The 15,898-nt window shown below is 44.5% G+C and overlaps 1 protein-coding gene across 1 annotated transcript in view; it reads left to right on the top strand.

Annotated features, from left to right (window-relative positions):
* Window positions 1-15,898, top strand: part of MSN (moesin) — a 75,774-nt gene that overhangs the window by 26,969 nt on the left and 32,907 nt on the right. Inside the window, exon 2 of the mRNA XM_083596413.1 lies at window positions 10,855-10,938. Coding sequence (XP_083452539.1) covers window positions 10,855-10,938 — 84 coding nt within the window. The remainder of the gene's footprint in view (window positions 1-10,854; window positions 10,939-15,898) is intronic.

The raw sequence follows: 15,898 nt of genomic DNA, 5'->3' as shown, positions 1-15,898 counted from the left end.
AGGTCCCAGTCCAACATTTTAACCACAACACTACAGTGAAAGTGACCTGTTCGGTTGTTGATTATTTTTTTTAAAAAGAAAACTACAGTTACATGCTTCAACCTTCATCCCAGGGCAGTTTGGGAACATAAGCACATAGGAAGGTCCCTTAAAGTGAATCAGACCCCACTGGTCCAGCTACCTCAGCATTGTCCAGCAGTGGCTGTCTGCAGTTTCGGACAAGGTCGCTCTCCCAGCCCAATCTGTTGGGAATTGAACCTGGGACATTCTGCATGCAAGGCAGATGCTCTACCTCTGAGATATGGCCCTTCCTTTATGGCAAAGTTCAGTTCCCTGTAAGATAGGGACTTAACAGTTCTGTAGATTACTTGTAGCAGCTTTTCCCAACCAGGTGTTCTTGAACTACAGTTACAGCTGTGTTCTGTTATATTATGTTGGAAGTCACAATCAAACACAACACAGTGGTACCTTGGGTTACAGACACTTCAGGTTACAGATGCTTCAGGTTACAGACTCCACTAACCCAGAAATAGTACCTCAGGTTAAGAACTTTGCTTCAGGATGAGAACAAAAATCGTGCAGTGGCAGCACGGCAGCAGCAGCGGGAAGCCCCATTAGCTAAAGTGGTACCTCAGGTTAAGAAGAGTTTCAGGTTAAGAACGGACCTCCAGAACGAATTAAGTTCTTAACCCGAGGTACCACTGTACAATTAAAACATGCCCTTTGTTTTGCTTTCAGTCTTTTAATGACCACCTCTTCTTCAGCCAGAAGTTAGCTCACACTCCAGGTGTAAATTTTAACCGGCAGACATATAACCCCATCAGTTGTTATTTTTAGCAATCTTGAAGGTAATTGGAGAAAGGGAAGCCCTGCCGACCTTTGCCCTAAGGGCTAGCCTAGATGGCTGTTATGTGGTTTGAGGGCAAGATGAAAATTCCTCCTCTCCAAGTCACTCACCCCTGTCAGGCTTCCACAAAACCTCTTGTCTCCCAGCATGAAAAACAGCTTGTTCAGAGCAACAGAGGTTAATTCCTTGTTCACTCTATTTATCAAGAGTGAATTCAATAACCCAAGATTTACTGCTTGGCTATCATTAATCCTCACGTAATTATCTCGGTCAATGAGCTGTTGACAGAAGATGTTCAGTCCATCTTCTCCCCCAGAAGTCCTTCAAGCGGCCTCCACCAATTGGACACCTTCCAGATTGATTGTACTACAATCATCTCCAACCAGTATGGTTTCCCAGAGTGGCTGGGGCAACCCAGCCAGGTGGGCAGCATATATGTAATAAAATCACTATTATTATTATTATTATTATTATTATTATTATTATTTGGAGGGTGGGCAAGAGTGTTGCTCGTGTGCTCAGGTCCTGCTTGCTCATTTCGCACAGGCATCTGGTTGGCCACTGTGATAACAGGATGATGAACTACATGGGCCATTGGCCTGGTCCTGTAGGCTCATGTTATGTTCTTATGTTCAACCATTTCTGTTTATTCTTGCACTTTATTTAAAACAAAAACAATGGGACAGTGAAAGCTTCTCTTTTATACAAAGGCAAAGAGTAGTAATTCTAAAAATTTGTAAGACTTGTGCTGGTGGCTGAGGAAATGGAGATGATAGTGGTCGTATTGAGTTCCTTACTATTGCATCTTCTATAGATACCATTTTCACAGTTCGGATTCAGCTGTGCTAGGGAACCACACATATAAACTGAATGTAGTGGAGGTGGTTTGCAACCAAGACCAGCCATGTCCTGTCTTTACTCTTTAAATTCGGAATTTGTGCCAGTTCGGGGCCAAGAGTATCCCAAGGGGGAGTTGCTTGTCAGTCTAAACTGCTGTTTTGTTTTGTTTTTCTCTGAGCTAACCAAAATGTCACCATGACCAAATTGGCTTTTTGCAAACCATTCTTCTAAATGCCTGCCTTTAAAAAATTAAATAAATAAATCCAAGCCCAACGCATCTGTTATCTCTTGAAACAGCGACAGGAAAGCGAGGGGAGGGTGCTTGAAGATTCTATTTGCGAGAAAGGAAATGGCAAAAATAGAGGAATTGGATCCTTGCACAAGTTCATGAATAAGTGTTTCAAAAAGCGGTGCCATAAATATATGAACTTGAGTGTCACAAGAGCACGCCCTTCGCTGGAACAGCTTTGCTGAGACTTCCTAGCCCTCATCACCAGAGCCTGCTTCCTAACACAAAGCAAAAACAATTATGATGGATGTTTCCATGATCCACACAAGTAAACTTGACCCCGGTACTCAAATGTGCATCTTGAGATGCTTAGTGAACCTGGCTTGAGGTTTTCGCAAGGCGTGCGCATGTGTGCGTGTGTAAAGAGAGTATTTAGCTTTGGCTGGTGGGGGCCAATCTTTGCAAGAGGGCCACTATGGGGCATCTTCCTGTACACATGGTTGTCTCTTGTGAGTCACAGAGAATAATAGCCTTCCAGCCGACTGAAACAGGAAACAGAGGAAACACAGCATAGGCAGCAAGTCAGGCCTGCACCACAGGAGGGAGACCCTCTTCTGCTGCTTCATATTGCTTGCTCATATCTTAAGCGTTACTTGGGAAGCTTCTAGCCACAGTAGAAGCAGAGGACTGTGGGATGCTAAATTCTGGTGCCAGGTGCAAATCTAATACCTGTGTGGTACCAGTGGTGGAGTTGTCTGAGGTTACAAGAGGGCAAAGAACAATTAACTATTTCTGCATCTGGGTCCCCTGTCTCCAGTGTCCTAGAGCCACCCAATCAGCAGGGATGGAGAGCTTTTTAGCCACTCAGAAGCCTTCTCACGCTTTGTGCTGACCAGAGCCAATCAATGGGAAAGGAGGTGAGTCAAACACAGAGGATGGGCTTCTAGGATACCTCTGGAGAAGGTGTGTGGAAGGACACAGAGGAGGGGATGTTCTGTATGTTCCAAAGCTAAGCACTGAGGAACACTGAAAATGCAAGGCACTTCCATTTCAAGAGAATGGTGTGTGTTCTGTTGCATACAGTGGAACTTCAAGAAAAACACAGCTCTGAAAGAAGGAACTGGAGAACTCTGACAAATCATTTTCCATGTACATGTGCAGAAAAGAGTAGACCTAGCTGAAAAGCTACACATGGATATCTGCAATGAGCATTGCAGTGCATCCCAAATTATTATCAATATCTAATCATAAGATCTCCAGTAGTTTTTGGACTACATTTCCTATCATCCCTGACTACTGGTCCTGCAAGCTAGGAATAAAGGGAGTTGTAGTCCAAAAATAGCTGGAGACCCAAGTTTAGGAAGAGGAAGGTTTTCAGTTGGTTCCAGAAAATGGACAATGTTGGAAAGCCACACAGAAAGGGTGCTTTGTCTCTGTTAGCGGATCAGACAACCAAGAGAGTTTTCAAGGAGCTCTTTACAGCTTCTAAGGAAAAGTCTGAAAGCATCTCTGGCATGAACACCCTTGAAAGCTCTCTACATCCTGAAGTAGCCTCTTATGTCCTTACCCTTGCATGTTCTGTTCTACTGTAAAATCCTATTGCAATATTGGAATTATTTCCTTTTTTCAGGGCAAAGAGTCAGTTCTGTGGAGGAATTCTGGGACCACCAAATAGAGTGGTCAGCTTCCGCACCTTAGAATAATGGAACCATAGATTTGGAAGAGGCCAAAGAGGGTCATCTAGTCCAACTCTTTTATTCCAAAGCTGCCTTATTCAGTGTCTTAATGGAAAGTCCAGACACTTTGCTTGTGGAGCATTTAAAATACGCTCATAAGTTCAGTCTTACACATGTCTACTTGGAAGTAAAACCCTACTTGGTTCAGTAGGATTCACTGCCAGGTAAATATATATAGGCTTGCAAATGAAATGTGGTTTGCAGCTGTTTAGGGTAGTCAAGTAAAATTATTGGCAGGAATGACTGAAAGAGGCTTGTGGGAAGGAAGTTTTAGGTAGTCATGTAGACAGCTGTGAAGCGCACCATTTAACATTTCTCTTCTTCTTCCACCACCATTTCATGCTTTGCAACTGCTTCTATGTTCCTGATGTTGGAGTGTAAAAACAAGCAAACAAGTTCACCAATCTTGGCCTTTTTCTGAGTGAGGAGAGCCTGCTGGATAAGACCAGGAGGGGCCCACCTAGTCCAGCATCCTGTTCTCACAGGGGCCAACCAGATGCCTCAGAGGGAAACCCACAATCAGGAGCTGAGCTCGACTTCTTGGGATCCTTCCCAAGGCAGCCAAGCGGAGGGTTAAGCTTGTTCTCTTCTGGTTGCAACAGGGTTCTGCTCCGAACCTTGGGAGCACCTTCTAGCTGGTGTTCTGTTTCCTGATTAGCTTAGGGATCTGAAAAGCCCCCCTTTACAGGAGGTTTGATTTAATTAAACTGTAATCCCTTCAGCAATTGCAAGCACTTTCATATGACCCAGGGTGCCCCCGCCCTCTCTCTGTTGGCGCATAAAATACCAAAGGAGAGTTGCGGAGAAGGGCTGGCGATTGGAAAAGTGGGCAAATGCCTGTAAGTATTCCTGGAGCTCCCATTCTGGATGGGGAGGGCATACCTCTCCTGATCCTTGGAAGCCTCTGGGAGATCAGACTGAAAGGTCTTGGGGAGCTGGGGGTGAAATCATGTTGTTGTTGCATATATCAGAAGGTGTGCAAGAAAATAATCCTGAGGCTGCACCAGGTCACTGAGGGACTCTCTTAAGTTCTGCTGGCTTGATGGATAAATGAGACTTTTTCCCATGGAGGGGAGGCTCCTACCTAGCTGAATTTTGGTGTCCCTATAGATTGTTCTCTATAGCAGGTGATCACACACTCTTGTAGTTATTTGAAATTGCTCTCTGGGTGTTGGATGTTAAGTTTTCCTATAGTAGATAGCACTACTTTACATATATACATGCATGCATGTATACATACATACATAGTGGGCATACCCATACAACGGCCTGAATCAGTGGTGGGGTAGTGTTGATACAACCATTGGGCCTAGTTTTTTGTTTCAGTGAAAGCCAGTTAAAAGTTCTCTTCTGAGAAGCCAGTGAGCAAAGCAACAGCAAAGACTCCTTCTCCCAGGTATCTACAGCTAGAAGCATACTTTCTCTGAGTTCCTATTATGGCTAAATAGTTATTTGCAGACTGAGGAGTCATCCAGAATTCCTTTTGTACTGGTGGCTTCCCAGGCATAGGTACATGATTTAAAGTGTCAGAGTGGGGTTTTTTGTGTCCTGGTGCTTTCCATGAGAAAACCAGTGTTTTACCACTGAAGTGGAGCAACAACAATCCATGGAAAATACAATTGCCATTTACTCTCCTTCAGCGGTAAAATGTGGGGGGGGGGGGTTCCCAGAGAAAGTGCTGGGACCAAAAAAAAGAAAAAGCACACTCTGGAATGGAGGTTTTTAAAGCTTGGACCTGTGCCTAGAAATGTGGCACAAAAGGAAGTCTGGATGACCCCTCAGTCTTTGTTGCTTGAAGCCCCAGTAGGGAAGAGGGCTCTTGCGCTCAAATCTTGTTTGCTGGCTTCCTACAGGCATTTGTTTGGCCCCTGTGAGAAGAGAAGGCTAGAGTCATGGGCCCTTGGCCTGATCCAGCAGGGCTTTTCTTACATTCACATGGTTATTTATTAATCTAAGCCAGAGACCATAACCAGCTTGTGTGGCAGAAAACTCCACAAGGCTGCATTGAGCTCCTTGGAGGAAAAGGTGGGACATAAATGCAGTAAACAAGACCCAGTTTTCACCATGGTGTTGCCCTTGGCCATACACAGATCTGAACAGTCCATTGCAGAAGCATTTCTAGAACTATACCCCTCACCCTCTCCCATCCCCACCGTGCCCCACAGGAGGCATGAATGGTGGGGCAGCTGCTCACCAGTGGGCAACAAGAAGAATCTAGACTCCTTGCTCTTTTTTGTAACTGATGTCATAAGCCAGCTAGACAGTGTTCTTTGTTCCCACTCCTCAGGGTGTGTGTTCAGAGTTGTTTTGGCAGGCAAATAGTTGTTTGTTCCTCTCCCTGCCTCCAGAGTTGACAGCACTTTGAAAGAGGGATCGTTCCCCCCACCCCCCGCCCGCTTCTGGTCAACAGATTTCTGCACACTTTGCATTGTTAGAAAAACCTGCTGGCTCCAACAACAGTAGGGCCAACGAGGTGCTGTTTACACGATGGGAGCAAAGAAATGCCTCTTGAAAATATTTTGTCACCAACCTTGGAGAACCAGTGCCGCTACCTTCCAATTTTCATTGCTGGAACATCTTAAAACATGTACTCCATCCTCTGCAGAATGACTCTGCACAGCAGTTTCAGTGCTTAGCTGTGCATTGTTGGTGTAGTGGTTAGAATGTCAGAATAGGGCCTGGGAGAGACCAGGGTTCAAATCCCCATTTGGTCATGAAGCTCATTGGGTGACTTGGGGCCAGTCATTCACTCTTGGCCTAACCTACTTCACAGGGTTGCTGTGGGGATTAAATGAGGATGGGGAGAACCATGTATGCCACCTTGAGTTCCTTGGAGAAAAAGGGTGGGGTGAAAATAAATGGCATCAGGTAACAATATGCCTCCATAGCCATCTTTCTGTGTTGAAGTGAACTACAAAAGTGTTAAAACTACCAAAATAAAATGCCTGTTCCTTCCCTGTGAATATCTGTTGGTTCAGGCTCTTTTAGGCTTGCTTGTAACTTTTTTTATTTTTTAAAGTTGCTTCTATTTTGAGGATATTTCAGAAAATCGGAGACAAATGTTTGCCTTTAAAAATTCAAATGTTAAAACTTCTAGCCAGAGGCTTCCTTTCCTATGCGAGACCATATGAAATAGTGAACGAACAATCAAATACTTATACCAGGGGTGCCCAAACTTTTTTCAATGAGGGCCACATTTGATGAAGTGAACATGCGTGAGGGCCAGCCAAAGTTGCTGAGTTTTTTTTAGGATTGAAGTTGTTGAGCTTTTTTCCCCAGGACATGCCACGGACTTTGGACATGCCTGACTTATACTGTGGGTATCTATGCAGAAATCTCTGACCTTCCAGTTTATGAAGCCTTGACTGAATGTCATGGTCAATTGTGATGCTTCTTGGCTGCACTGTGTATGGCCCAGCTGAACTCCTTAAACGGGGGGGGGGGGTGGATTATGGAGAGGTAGCACAGATGTTTGTGGGAAGTTTGACAATCCCACTCATTTGCAATCTTTAAACCGGGTGTGGCTAAGATGTGCCCCCTATCCAGTGTCGGCCACTAGCTCCCATCAGTCCCAGCCAGCATAGCCAGTGGGCATGGATGATGGGACTGGGAGTTGTGGTCCAGCAACAACTGGAAGGCCAAAGGTTACTATCCCTCCACTAAAATTATTGTTTGCATTTGATGGGGCTTGTTGTTTTCAAAGTGTGTTCTGGAATTTGCAGCAGGCATTAGAATACTTTGAAGGCTGTCATGATAACTTGCTAAGGTAGGTCCATATTGTGAAGGTCTAGATTGCTCAAAGCCACTTGATGAGTTTCTAGGAAAGTCTGTGACGCTCCTTAAGACATGTTGCAAATTCCTGAGGCAGGCTTGCAAAGTGTCCTTAGCCAAAACAGTTGTGTCTTGCAATACTTTGAGCTGATTCTTAAATACTCTAAACCCCGGAATGCTTCTGCGGTGACACTTTTTTTATCTTAATATCTGCAAACACAAATCAAGTATAAGCATATGAAACAATGGTTTGTTTTAACCATGTTTTGTTCAGTAAACCATGAGCCACCTAGCAGATGAGCATACAATCCATGTCTTGTTTCTTAAAAGCTTACCTGTTTTATCTCTTTTCAATCTCCTCTTTTCCAGGCTAAACATACCAAATCTACATGTCCATGTAATCACTAGCAAATAGGCTCCTACCTAATTCAGAAAGGAAGCATCTCCAATTCAGGTTTTTTTTGGCACATCTCCTAACCTTTGCTATGTAGTGATTGATTGCTGGCATAGCAGCCCATGACTGCTCCATCATTACTCTAACAAGATTCTTGCTGCTTCTGGTGGGGCTATAAGGTCTCTTTTACTGCCAAAGTCTTGCAATGAGTGGAGAGTGAGCTCAACTGCAGAGGGACAAGGCCTGTTTCTGCAAAGATGGTGGTGTGTCAAAGGCACCCAGGTAGTAAAGGAGTCTGGCTTTTGTTAAAAGTGCATGGATGTCTGTGCAGAGGAGCCTGGGCAGGTGCCAAAGGCAGCTGAAGCTCCTTTTCTCAGGCTATATCGAGACTCAGCCAAGAACTAAATGCCAACACAATCTTTTGTATTGCTTGCCAGTGTGGGTGAAGAGTGGATAACCAATCAATCTCCTTCTGCTGAAAGCTCTTTGCTTCAACTCCTTCCAAGTATGTTGTGAGCTCATGTAACAGAGTTTGCTCAACTTGAATGACACAGGGCACTCTGCAAACAGAGTTCTCTCGGTGTTGATCTAAGGGAGGCATTTATATATTTCATGTGTTACTGTAGGTGTCCCAAAAGAGTCAGTGTTGAGAACCTCTTGGCTTTGACATTCTCATGGGTTCTTCAAGTAGTCTAGTTTAAGACAATGTTGCAGGAAGGAGGATAACACTGACCTTGCCAGTTGGTTGATAAAAATGATAAAAACATAAAATCTATCAGTAAGAGCTGGTTTGCAGAGAACCTCAGGTTTGAAAGCCCTGTCTAAGTTATATAGTTTATAGAAGACTTCTAAAAATGAGTGGGCATGTCTCCTGTCAAACTTGTATTGGTAAGGCGTCCCACAGGGTGAGAACTGTCTATGTTAATGTAGTCCACTGGTCTACAGTTGGTGGGTTGGGACCCTCTAGTGGGTCATGGCCTGGTCCAAGATGGGTCACAACAGGAGAACTACCACCGTGCACCTCTATGGGAGAAGCTTAAGAAAAGGGCCTCCACATGCATGTTTGGTGTAAAAGTGCACCCTGATTCTGAAAAGATTAGGGACTGCTGGTGTTAGTGTACACTAGATCACTGAAAAACAACTTTGATTTCATTCCCTTTAGAAAGAATAACGTTTCTGTCTTTGGGCACAAAGCACATTGTGCGTGGAGGCTCCACAAATGTAGGTTGCAAATAGTATTAACTTTGGTGTAGCCCTCTGTATTAATGTAACACTCCTACTGCTGACCTCTTTACAAATCCAACCATAGCTGCCAAGCCAACTTATTAATTGAGTGCCAGTGAAGAAACCGGCTAGTATAAAACAAACTTGCATGGGCAGGTGAAACTGAAAAGTCATTCCAGTATCTCACTGGACAGTAAGGTAAAAGGTAAAAAAACCAAAAACAAACCTGGACGGTTAAAGGTGACTATGGGGTGCAGCACTCATCTCGCTTTCAGGCCGAGGGAGCTGGTGTTTGTCCACAGACAGCTTTCCTGGTCATGTGGCCAGCATGACTAAACCACTTCTAGCAAAATAGGACGCTGTGACGAGTGCCAGAGCGCATGGAGACAGTTTACCTTCGCACCAGAGTGGTACTTATTTATCTATGTGCACTGGTATGCTTTTGAACTGCTAGGTTGGCAGAAGCTAGGACAGACCAACGGGAGCTCACCCCGTCACATGGATTCGAACTGCCAACCTTCTGATCAGCAAGCCCAAGAGGCTCAGTGGTTTAGACCACAGCACCACCCGCGTCCCTCATTATCTCCCCCTACAAGAACATCCTGTAGAGAAGAATGCTCCCAGAGGGGGTATTTGAAGGGAAATGGGTATGGCCACCCTGGAACTTTAGAAAGCCACCTTCTAGTTTCATCTCTGCCTCTTTGTTCCAGAATGAAAGGCCAGTTGCGCCTCCTTTGGCAGCTGCTTAGGGTGACCCACTTTGCAAGAGCCACGAGCCCATGCCACCTGGATCCCTTGGATCCAGCAATGGCTTTACAGAATCTTGCTTGATTGCATATTATTGAGCTTGGGAAGAGATTTCAATATATTCTTAATATTTGATAGGAATGTATTGCTTTTCATAGCACAAAACTGCTTCTTACTCTGATATGCAGGTTTGCTTTCTCATTCTCCAAAGTGTGTCCATTTAATTCCCTCCAACCTCTTTGCCCTCCAGCTGTTTTGGATTGCAGTTCACATCAGCCATTGTTCATGGTGGCTGGAGCTGATGACAGTTGTCCAAAACATCTGGAGGGCAACAGGTTGTGGAAAGCTTATCTAGTACATTTTTGAGATAATGGTGATGGGTTTCAGTCATTCAACTTTTAAACTGCTGCTGAAAACTTTTCTTTTCTGCCAAGGCCTATGCAGGTAATTGAGACTACATCTTTTCACAATGGTTAATCAATGTCTGATTTTAATCTTTTTTTTTACTGTATGGCTTCAGTGTTAGAAACTGAGATATGAAAGCTAGGAGCTAAATGGCACCTTAATCCTAGGTTATGAGCGTAACAACAGAATGTCTAGGCATGCTTTTTAAAAATAACAAGAATACAAAGCTGAAAATGAATGAACTGCAGCTAAAATAATATGTTCATTTTTCACATGATCTAGTCCTTCCCCTGCCCACCCCCCCTAATATTCTTAAGAGGGTCTCTTTTCAGTCTTCAGAGAGTAGCTGGAAGTGGGGAAGCAGAAAAGATCCTCATTTCCTTCCACTCTGCAGTTTTAATCTGAAATCTTAGGTGTAGCACTGTGCCCAGAGCTCAGAAACGGCATGCACTGATGAAATTCCCTGTCGCAAAATGCGCCCAGAACAATAGGAGTTTTGAACATGTAATTTCATTGTAAGCCACTTTGATATGTTTTATGAAACAGCAGCATATAAATATTTTAAAGTAAGAAAGAAATTTTGGCTCATGCTGCTGGATGGGTGAACGGATTTTCATGAGGCATCTGGATTCTAATTCTACCCTCCTATTTTATATTCCAGATTACTGTCCGAGTTACCACCATGGATGCTGAGCTGGAGTTTGCCATCCAGCCCAACACCACAGGGAAGCAGCTGTTTGACCAGGTAAGTAGACCAGCCATGTACGGACTGTATCATCTGAAGCATTTTTCTCTGTGTGGAATTGGATATTGAATGATGAGGAATCTCATCAAGCAATAAATAACAATGTGCGGAGCAGCCTTTGTTGTTAAGACTAGTAGGTGCAGCTAGCCACAGCAACCAAATACACGGGTGAGATGTGAGATGCAAGGTAAATAAAAGATAGTAAAGGATAAAAGAAAGGACTCATTCACACAGCACATAGTCTACCTATGGAACTTGCTCCCCCAGGAGGCAGTGACAGCCGCAAAATTGGATAGTTTTCAAAGAGGATTGGACAGGTTCATGGAGGAGGAAAGGACTATGCCATGTTCCCTGTAGATGTTGCTGCGCTATAACTCCCATAATCGCAGGAAATGACTCTCCTGTCTGAGGCTGATGGGATGTCTTAAACATCTAGAGGGCACCAGTTGGCAAAAGGTAGTTAGAGCCAACGAAGCTTTCTACCTTGGTGACAAACTCTCCTATCTGTTCTTAGATGTCTTACCTGATGGTTTCCTATAGATTGCATTAGAATGGGGTGTGACTCGCAATAAAGCCTTAAGTCTCCTCAGGGTTTATATTTCCCTCCATTAGACATTCTGGCATTGTGAGGAAATAGATTCATTGTGGTTAACCTACTCATAAAGCACTTTTATTATTTGGGGCTTGTAGTAGTTTTAATTCTTGTACCCCATGCCACACTCTGAAATGCTTATCCATTACAGCACATTAATGCTCTATGTCTGGTGTAATATTATTCCACCATGACTGGGTCTGGTTTCTTCATATACTGACTCATGAAGCTGAGTGTGCTACCAAATAAAAAGCAGAACAGTGTGTTGTTAGAGTGCGTGCCAACTTAGATGTGTCTGGGGGTGGGGGGTATGAATATTATTTATTTTACGTGCTGCTGCCTGTCATTGCACCCTAGCTTCCATGGGTCATGTAGTGCAAAGGAGTTGCAGCAAAGTCCAATGACTCTCTTTTCCTTTGGATGCTTTGGCTGCTACCAGGTGAAAGTGTTTTCTTCTACTCTGGCTGTCTTTCACCGACCAAAAAACAGTGGATCTCAGGCTTTTAGGGGCCACTCCCTCTTGGTTCTGTAAACTCACCCCCAGTGCCCCCTACCCTATAAAAAGCATTATTCAGAATGGCCGTTTGCATGACCCACTACAAATGATAATAACATAACAAAATTCAAAACAGTAACAATTAATTGCACATTTGTTCAGAATCCAATTAAAATTTAGTTTATTTAATTCAACAAAGTTGATGAACTTGATCCAGTGATAATCAGCTCTTCAAAACCTGATAGTCTGGCTTCGGCCACCCAGTCAGAAGGGCAGCGTATAAATAATAAATTATTTATTTTACATCACCCACTGCCCCCTTCTGGCTGCCCCCTTGCCTCTTAGTGTCCCTCTAGGTCAGGCTTCCTCCACCTCTGCCTTCCAGAAGTTTTGAGACTACAATTCCCATCATCCCTGACCACTGGTCCTGCTAGCTAGGGGTCATGGGAGTTGTAGGCCAAAAACATCTGGAGGGCCGAGGTTGAGGAAGCCTGCTCTAGGTAATTCCACTGCTCATGAGAGCGCACCACTGATATAAATCAACTCTTCCACTTCTCTCTTATCAAAAGGGAGCCTGTATTGAAGGAGGCCCATCCCCTGCTTCCTCACATGCTCGACTTCCTTCCATAAGCACACTCTCCCTCACCCCCCAATCACATGTATGGGTCATCAAGTGACCAACATTCATGACCACCGCTTTCCCAAGTATATGGTTTGACTTGCCAAGAGTCGGGATATAAATATTCTAAGGTGTCCCAACTGAACAGAATTCACAAGTTCAAAAGAAGTCCACAAAACAATTAACGAAAATTTAAAACAATGCAGAAGTGTTAAACAACACCAAAATTAGCAACAAAACATCAGATGGAACTCAAAACATGTCAAATGGCCCCTGGCGAAGAGGATTGTTTTGACTCTTGTGCTATGCAGGTTGGGGCTGACAAAGTAGCCATAACTTCCTGGTCATGGGAGGTGAAGGGGAGGGCAAGCCAGTCATCCCGATTTGGGGGCCTCCAGAGGTTTTGGTCTAGCCTGCAGAGCTGATGGAGGCATGGCTGTTCTGGGTGGGACTGATGGGAGTTGTATCCCAAAACCTCTAGGTTGGGGAAGGTGGTCCAAAAAGGAAGGATAGCACAGAACTATTGCTTTCCACAACCTTGCGTGTCTGTTCTGGCTCCATCACCTGAACAACATCTTCATGGGAAAGTAAGTATGGGGTCATCCTGAATAAAAATGTTTGTCCTTGGTTTCTTTTTTTTCCATTCTTTTATGTCCTGTTTACAGACAGCTGTGGCAGTATGGCCTCCTCCCTAATATTTCCTCCTTACATCTGTCAAAACAGAGTGTTGCTTTCACATAGATGATTTCTACAATATAACCTCACTGTTCTGTTGGTATCCATTATAACCTGCTGCAGCAAAAACACCCAAAATCCTTATTGCTTTCCTCCCAAAGCAGGCACAAAACCCTTTCATGCAATATGCATGCATTTGTATTATGCTCTAGCCCAGCAGCAACCAAACCCTTTCTGGCCACCGCTCCCATGGTTCAATGCACTCACCGCCAGGGTTCCCTACCCTACCCTACCTCATAAAAAGCATCTCTCAGAATTGTTGTTTGCACAACCCACTAAGGAAGAGAGTAACACCATGAAAATTGAAACAGTAAGAATTAAAAATCCTGTTAAAACTAGTTGAATTAATCCAACAAAGCTGACAAACTTGATCCACTGATACCAGCTTTTCAGTCTGATAGTCATTTACACCACCAGTGACCCCCTACTGCCCTATTGCCTCTTAATGCACCCCCAAAGTAATCCCACTACCCTCTAGGGGTCAGTGCCACCCACTTTCAGAACCGCTGTGCTAGATAGCACTCAGTGAAAGTTAAGTTGCACGCATGTTTTAATTGTTGTATCAACAAATTTAGTATGGCCACTTGTTGAGGAAATAATGGATTGATTTTAACTCAGTTGCTTAAATGGCCCTTTTTATCTTTGGTGATCTAAATTATGATTTAAATTGCATTGGTTTTATATTCATACACCTTGTCTACTGGGGATGAGATATACTAGTGTTTTGTAAGAAATACCGTATTTTTCGCTCGATAACACGCACCTGACCATAACACGCACATCGTTTTTAGAGGAGGAAAACAAGGGAAAAAACATTCTGAATGAAACAGTGGATGTATCATTTTTGTGCTTCATGCTGTGGCCACAGACATGTGATCTGATGGTGAATTTGGGGTGACCCAATGCAAAAATCCTGAGAATCCCTGTGGATCCATGCTTTGTAACCACGTTTTTGCACCATTGCAGCCCCAGGCAACAGTGGGTGTGTGATTTGGGGGGGGGCAGGCTGTAGCCATGGACATGCTATGTGCTCTGATGGTGAATTTGGGGTGACCCAATGCAAAGATCCTGAGGATCCATGTTTTGTAACCACGTTTTTGCACCATTGCAGCCCCAGGCAACAGTGGGTGCGTGATTTGGGGGGGGGGCAGGCTGTAGCCACGGACATGCTATGTGATCTGATGGTGAATTTGGGGTGACCCAATGCAAAGATCCTGAGGATCCATGTGGATCCATGCTTTTTAACCACATTTTAAGTGGGGAAGGAAGGAAAAATACAGAATGGACAAGGAGCACGAGAGGGGTGTGCAGAGAAGCAGCTGGCTAAGAATGCAGGAGAGGGGTATAACGGGAGGGAGGAAAGGAAGGCAAAAGTTTTCCCTCACCTACCCACCCAAGCCAGCCAGCTCGCGCGCGCTCTCTCTCTCTCTCTCTCTCTCTCTCTCTCTCTCTCTCTCCCCTCTGCTTGCCTGGAGGGGAGGGGCTTTCCCTGCTCTTTGTTCCGTTTGAGCAAACACAGCAAGGAAACAGAGGAGGGTGGGCAGTAAGACCCTGAGGCAGAATGCAGGAAAGCAGCCACTTCCTCTTTTCAGGTTTCCCTTCTCCGAGACGCGCGATTTGATTTTTGCCTGATTTTTTTTGCCATTTGGCTCCAGGGACCACACATTCGCTCAATAACACGCACAGACATTTCCCCTTCCTTTTTAGGAGAAAAAATCTGCGTGTTATAGAGGGAAAAATACGGTAAGTTGGTTAACATCTTAAGGCTGACATGAGCACAAGAAATGGCCACGGCATGATCCACCCATGCTGTGACTGTGTGCATATGTGGATGTAGGTGTGGGTGTTTGTAATCTCTTGTCCCATCTTTGCTTCAGATTTCAGTGCATCATTCATTAGGAAATGAATTGAAAATAAAATTGCCAGCAGCCCATCTAGTCTAGCATCCTGCTCTCACAGTGGCCAACCATCTAGAGCAGGCTTCCTCAACCTCGGCCCTCCAGATGTTTTGAGACTACACTTCCCATCATCCCTGACCACTGGTCCTGCTAGCTAGGGATCATGGAAGTTGTAGGCCAAAAACATCTGGAGGGCCGAGGTTGAGGAAGCCTGATCTAGAGCGCCTCCCTCTCCTGTTGTTTCCAGTAACTGGCATTGCTGCCTCCAACTGCGGAGGCAGAGCACAGCCATTCTGGCTAATAGCCATCAATAGCCCTCTTCTCCATGAATTTGTCCCAGTCTCTGTTAATGGCATCTAGGTTGGTGGTCATCACTGCCTCCTGTGGAAGTGAGTTCCACAGTTGAACTATGTACTGTGTGAGGAAGTCTTTTCTTTTATAAGTCCTGAATCATCCAACCTTCAGCTTCAGTGGATGTCCACGATTTCTAGTGTCACAAGGCCACATGATTTAGCTGGAAAAGGAAAAGACGAGAGAGCTCTACTGTCCTAGAACTATCAGAGCCCAAGGATGCTCAAAGTCAGTCTCACTGCTTTCCAGCAACATCCAGCGCTATGTCA

The sequence above is a fragment of the Podarcis filfolensis genome (assembly GCF_964270895.1).
Source record: "Podarcis filfolensis genome assembly, chromosome: Z".
Lineage (NCBI taxonomy): Eukaryota > Metazoa > Chordata > Lepidosauria > Squamata > Lacertidae > Podarcis > Podarcis filfolensis.
Note: the sequence above shows the minus strand (reverse complement) of the source record. Positions and strands in the feature narration are given on the sequence as shown.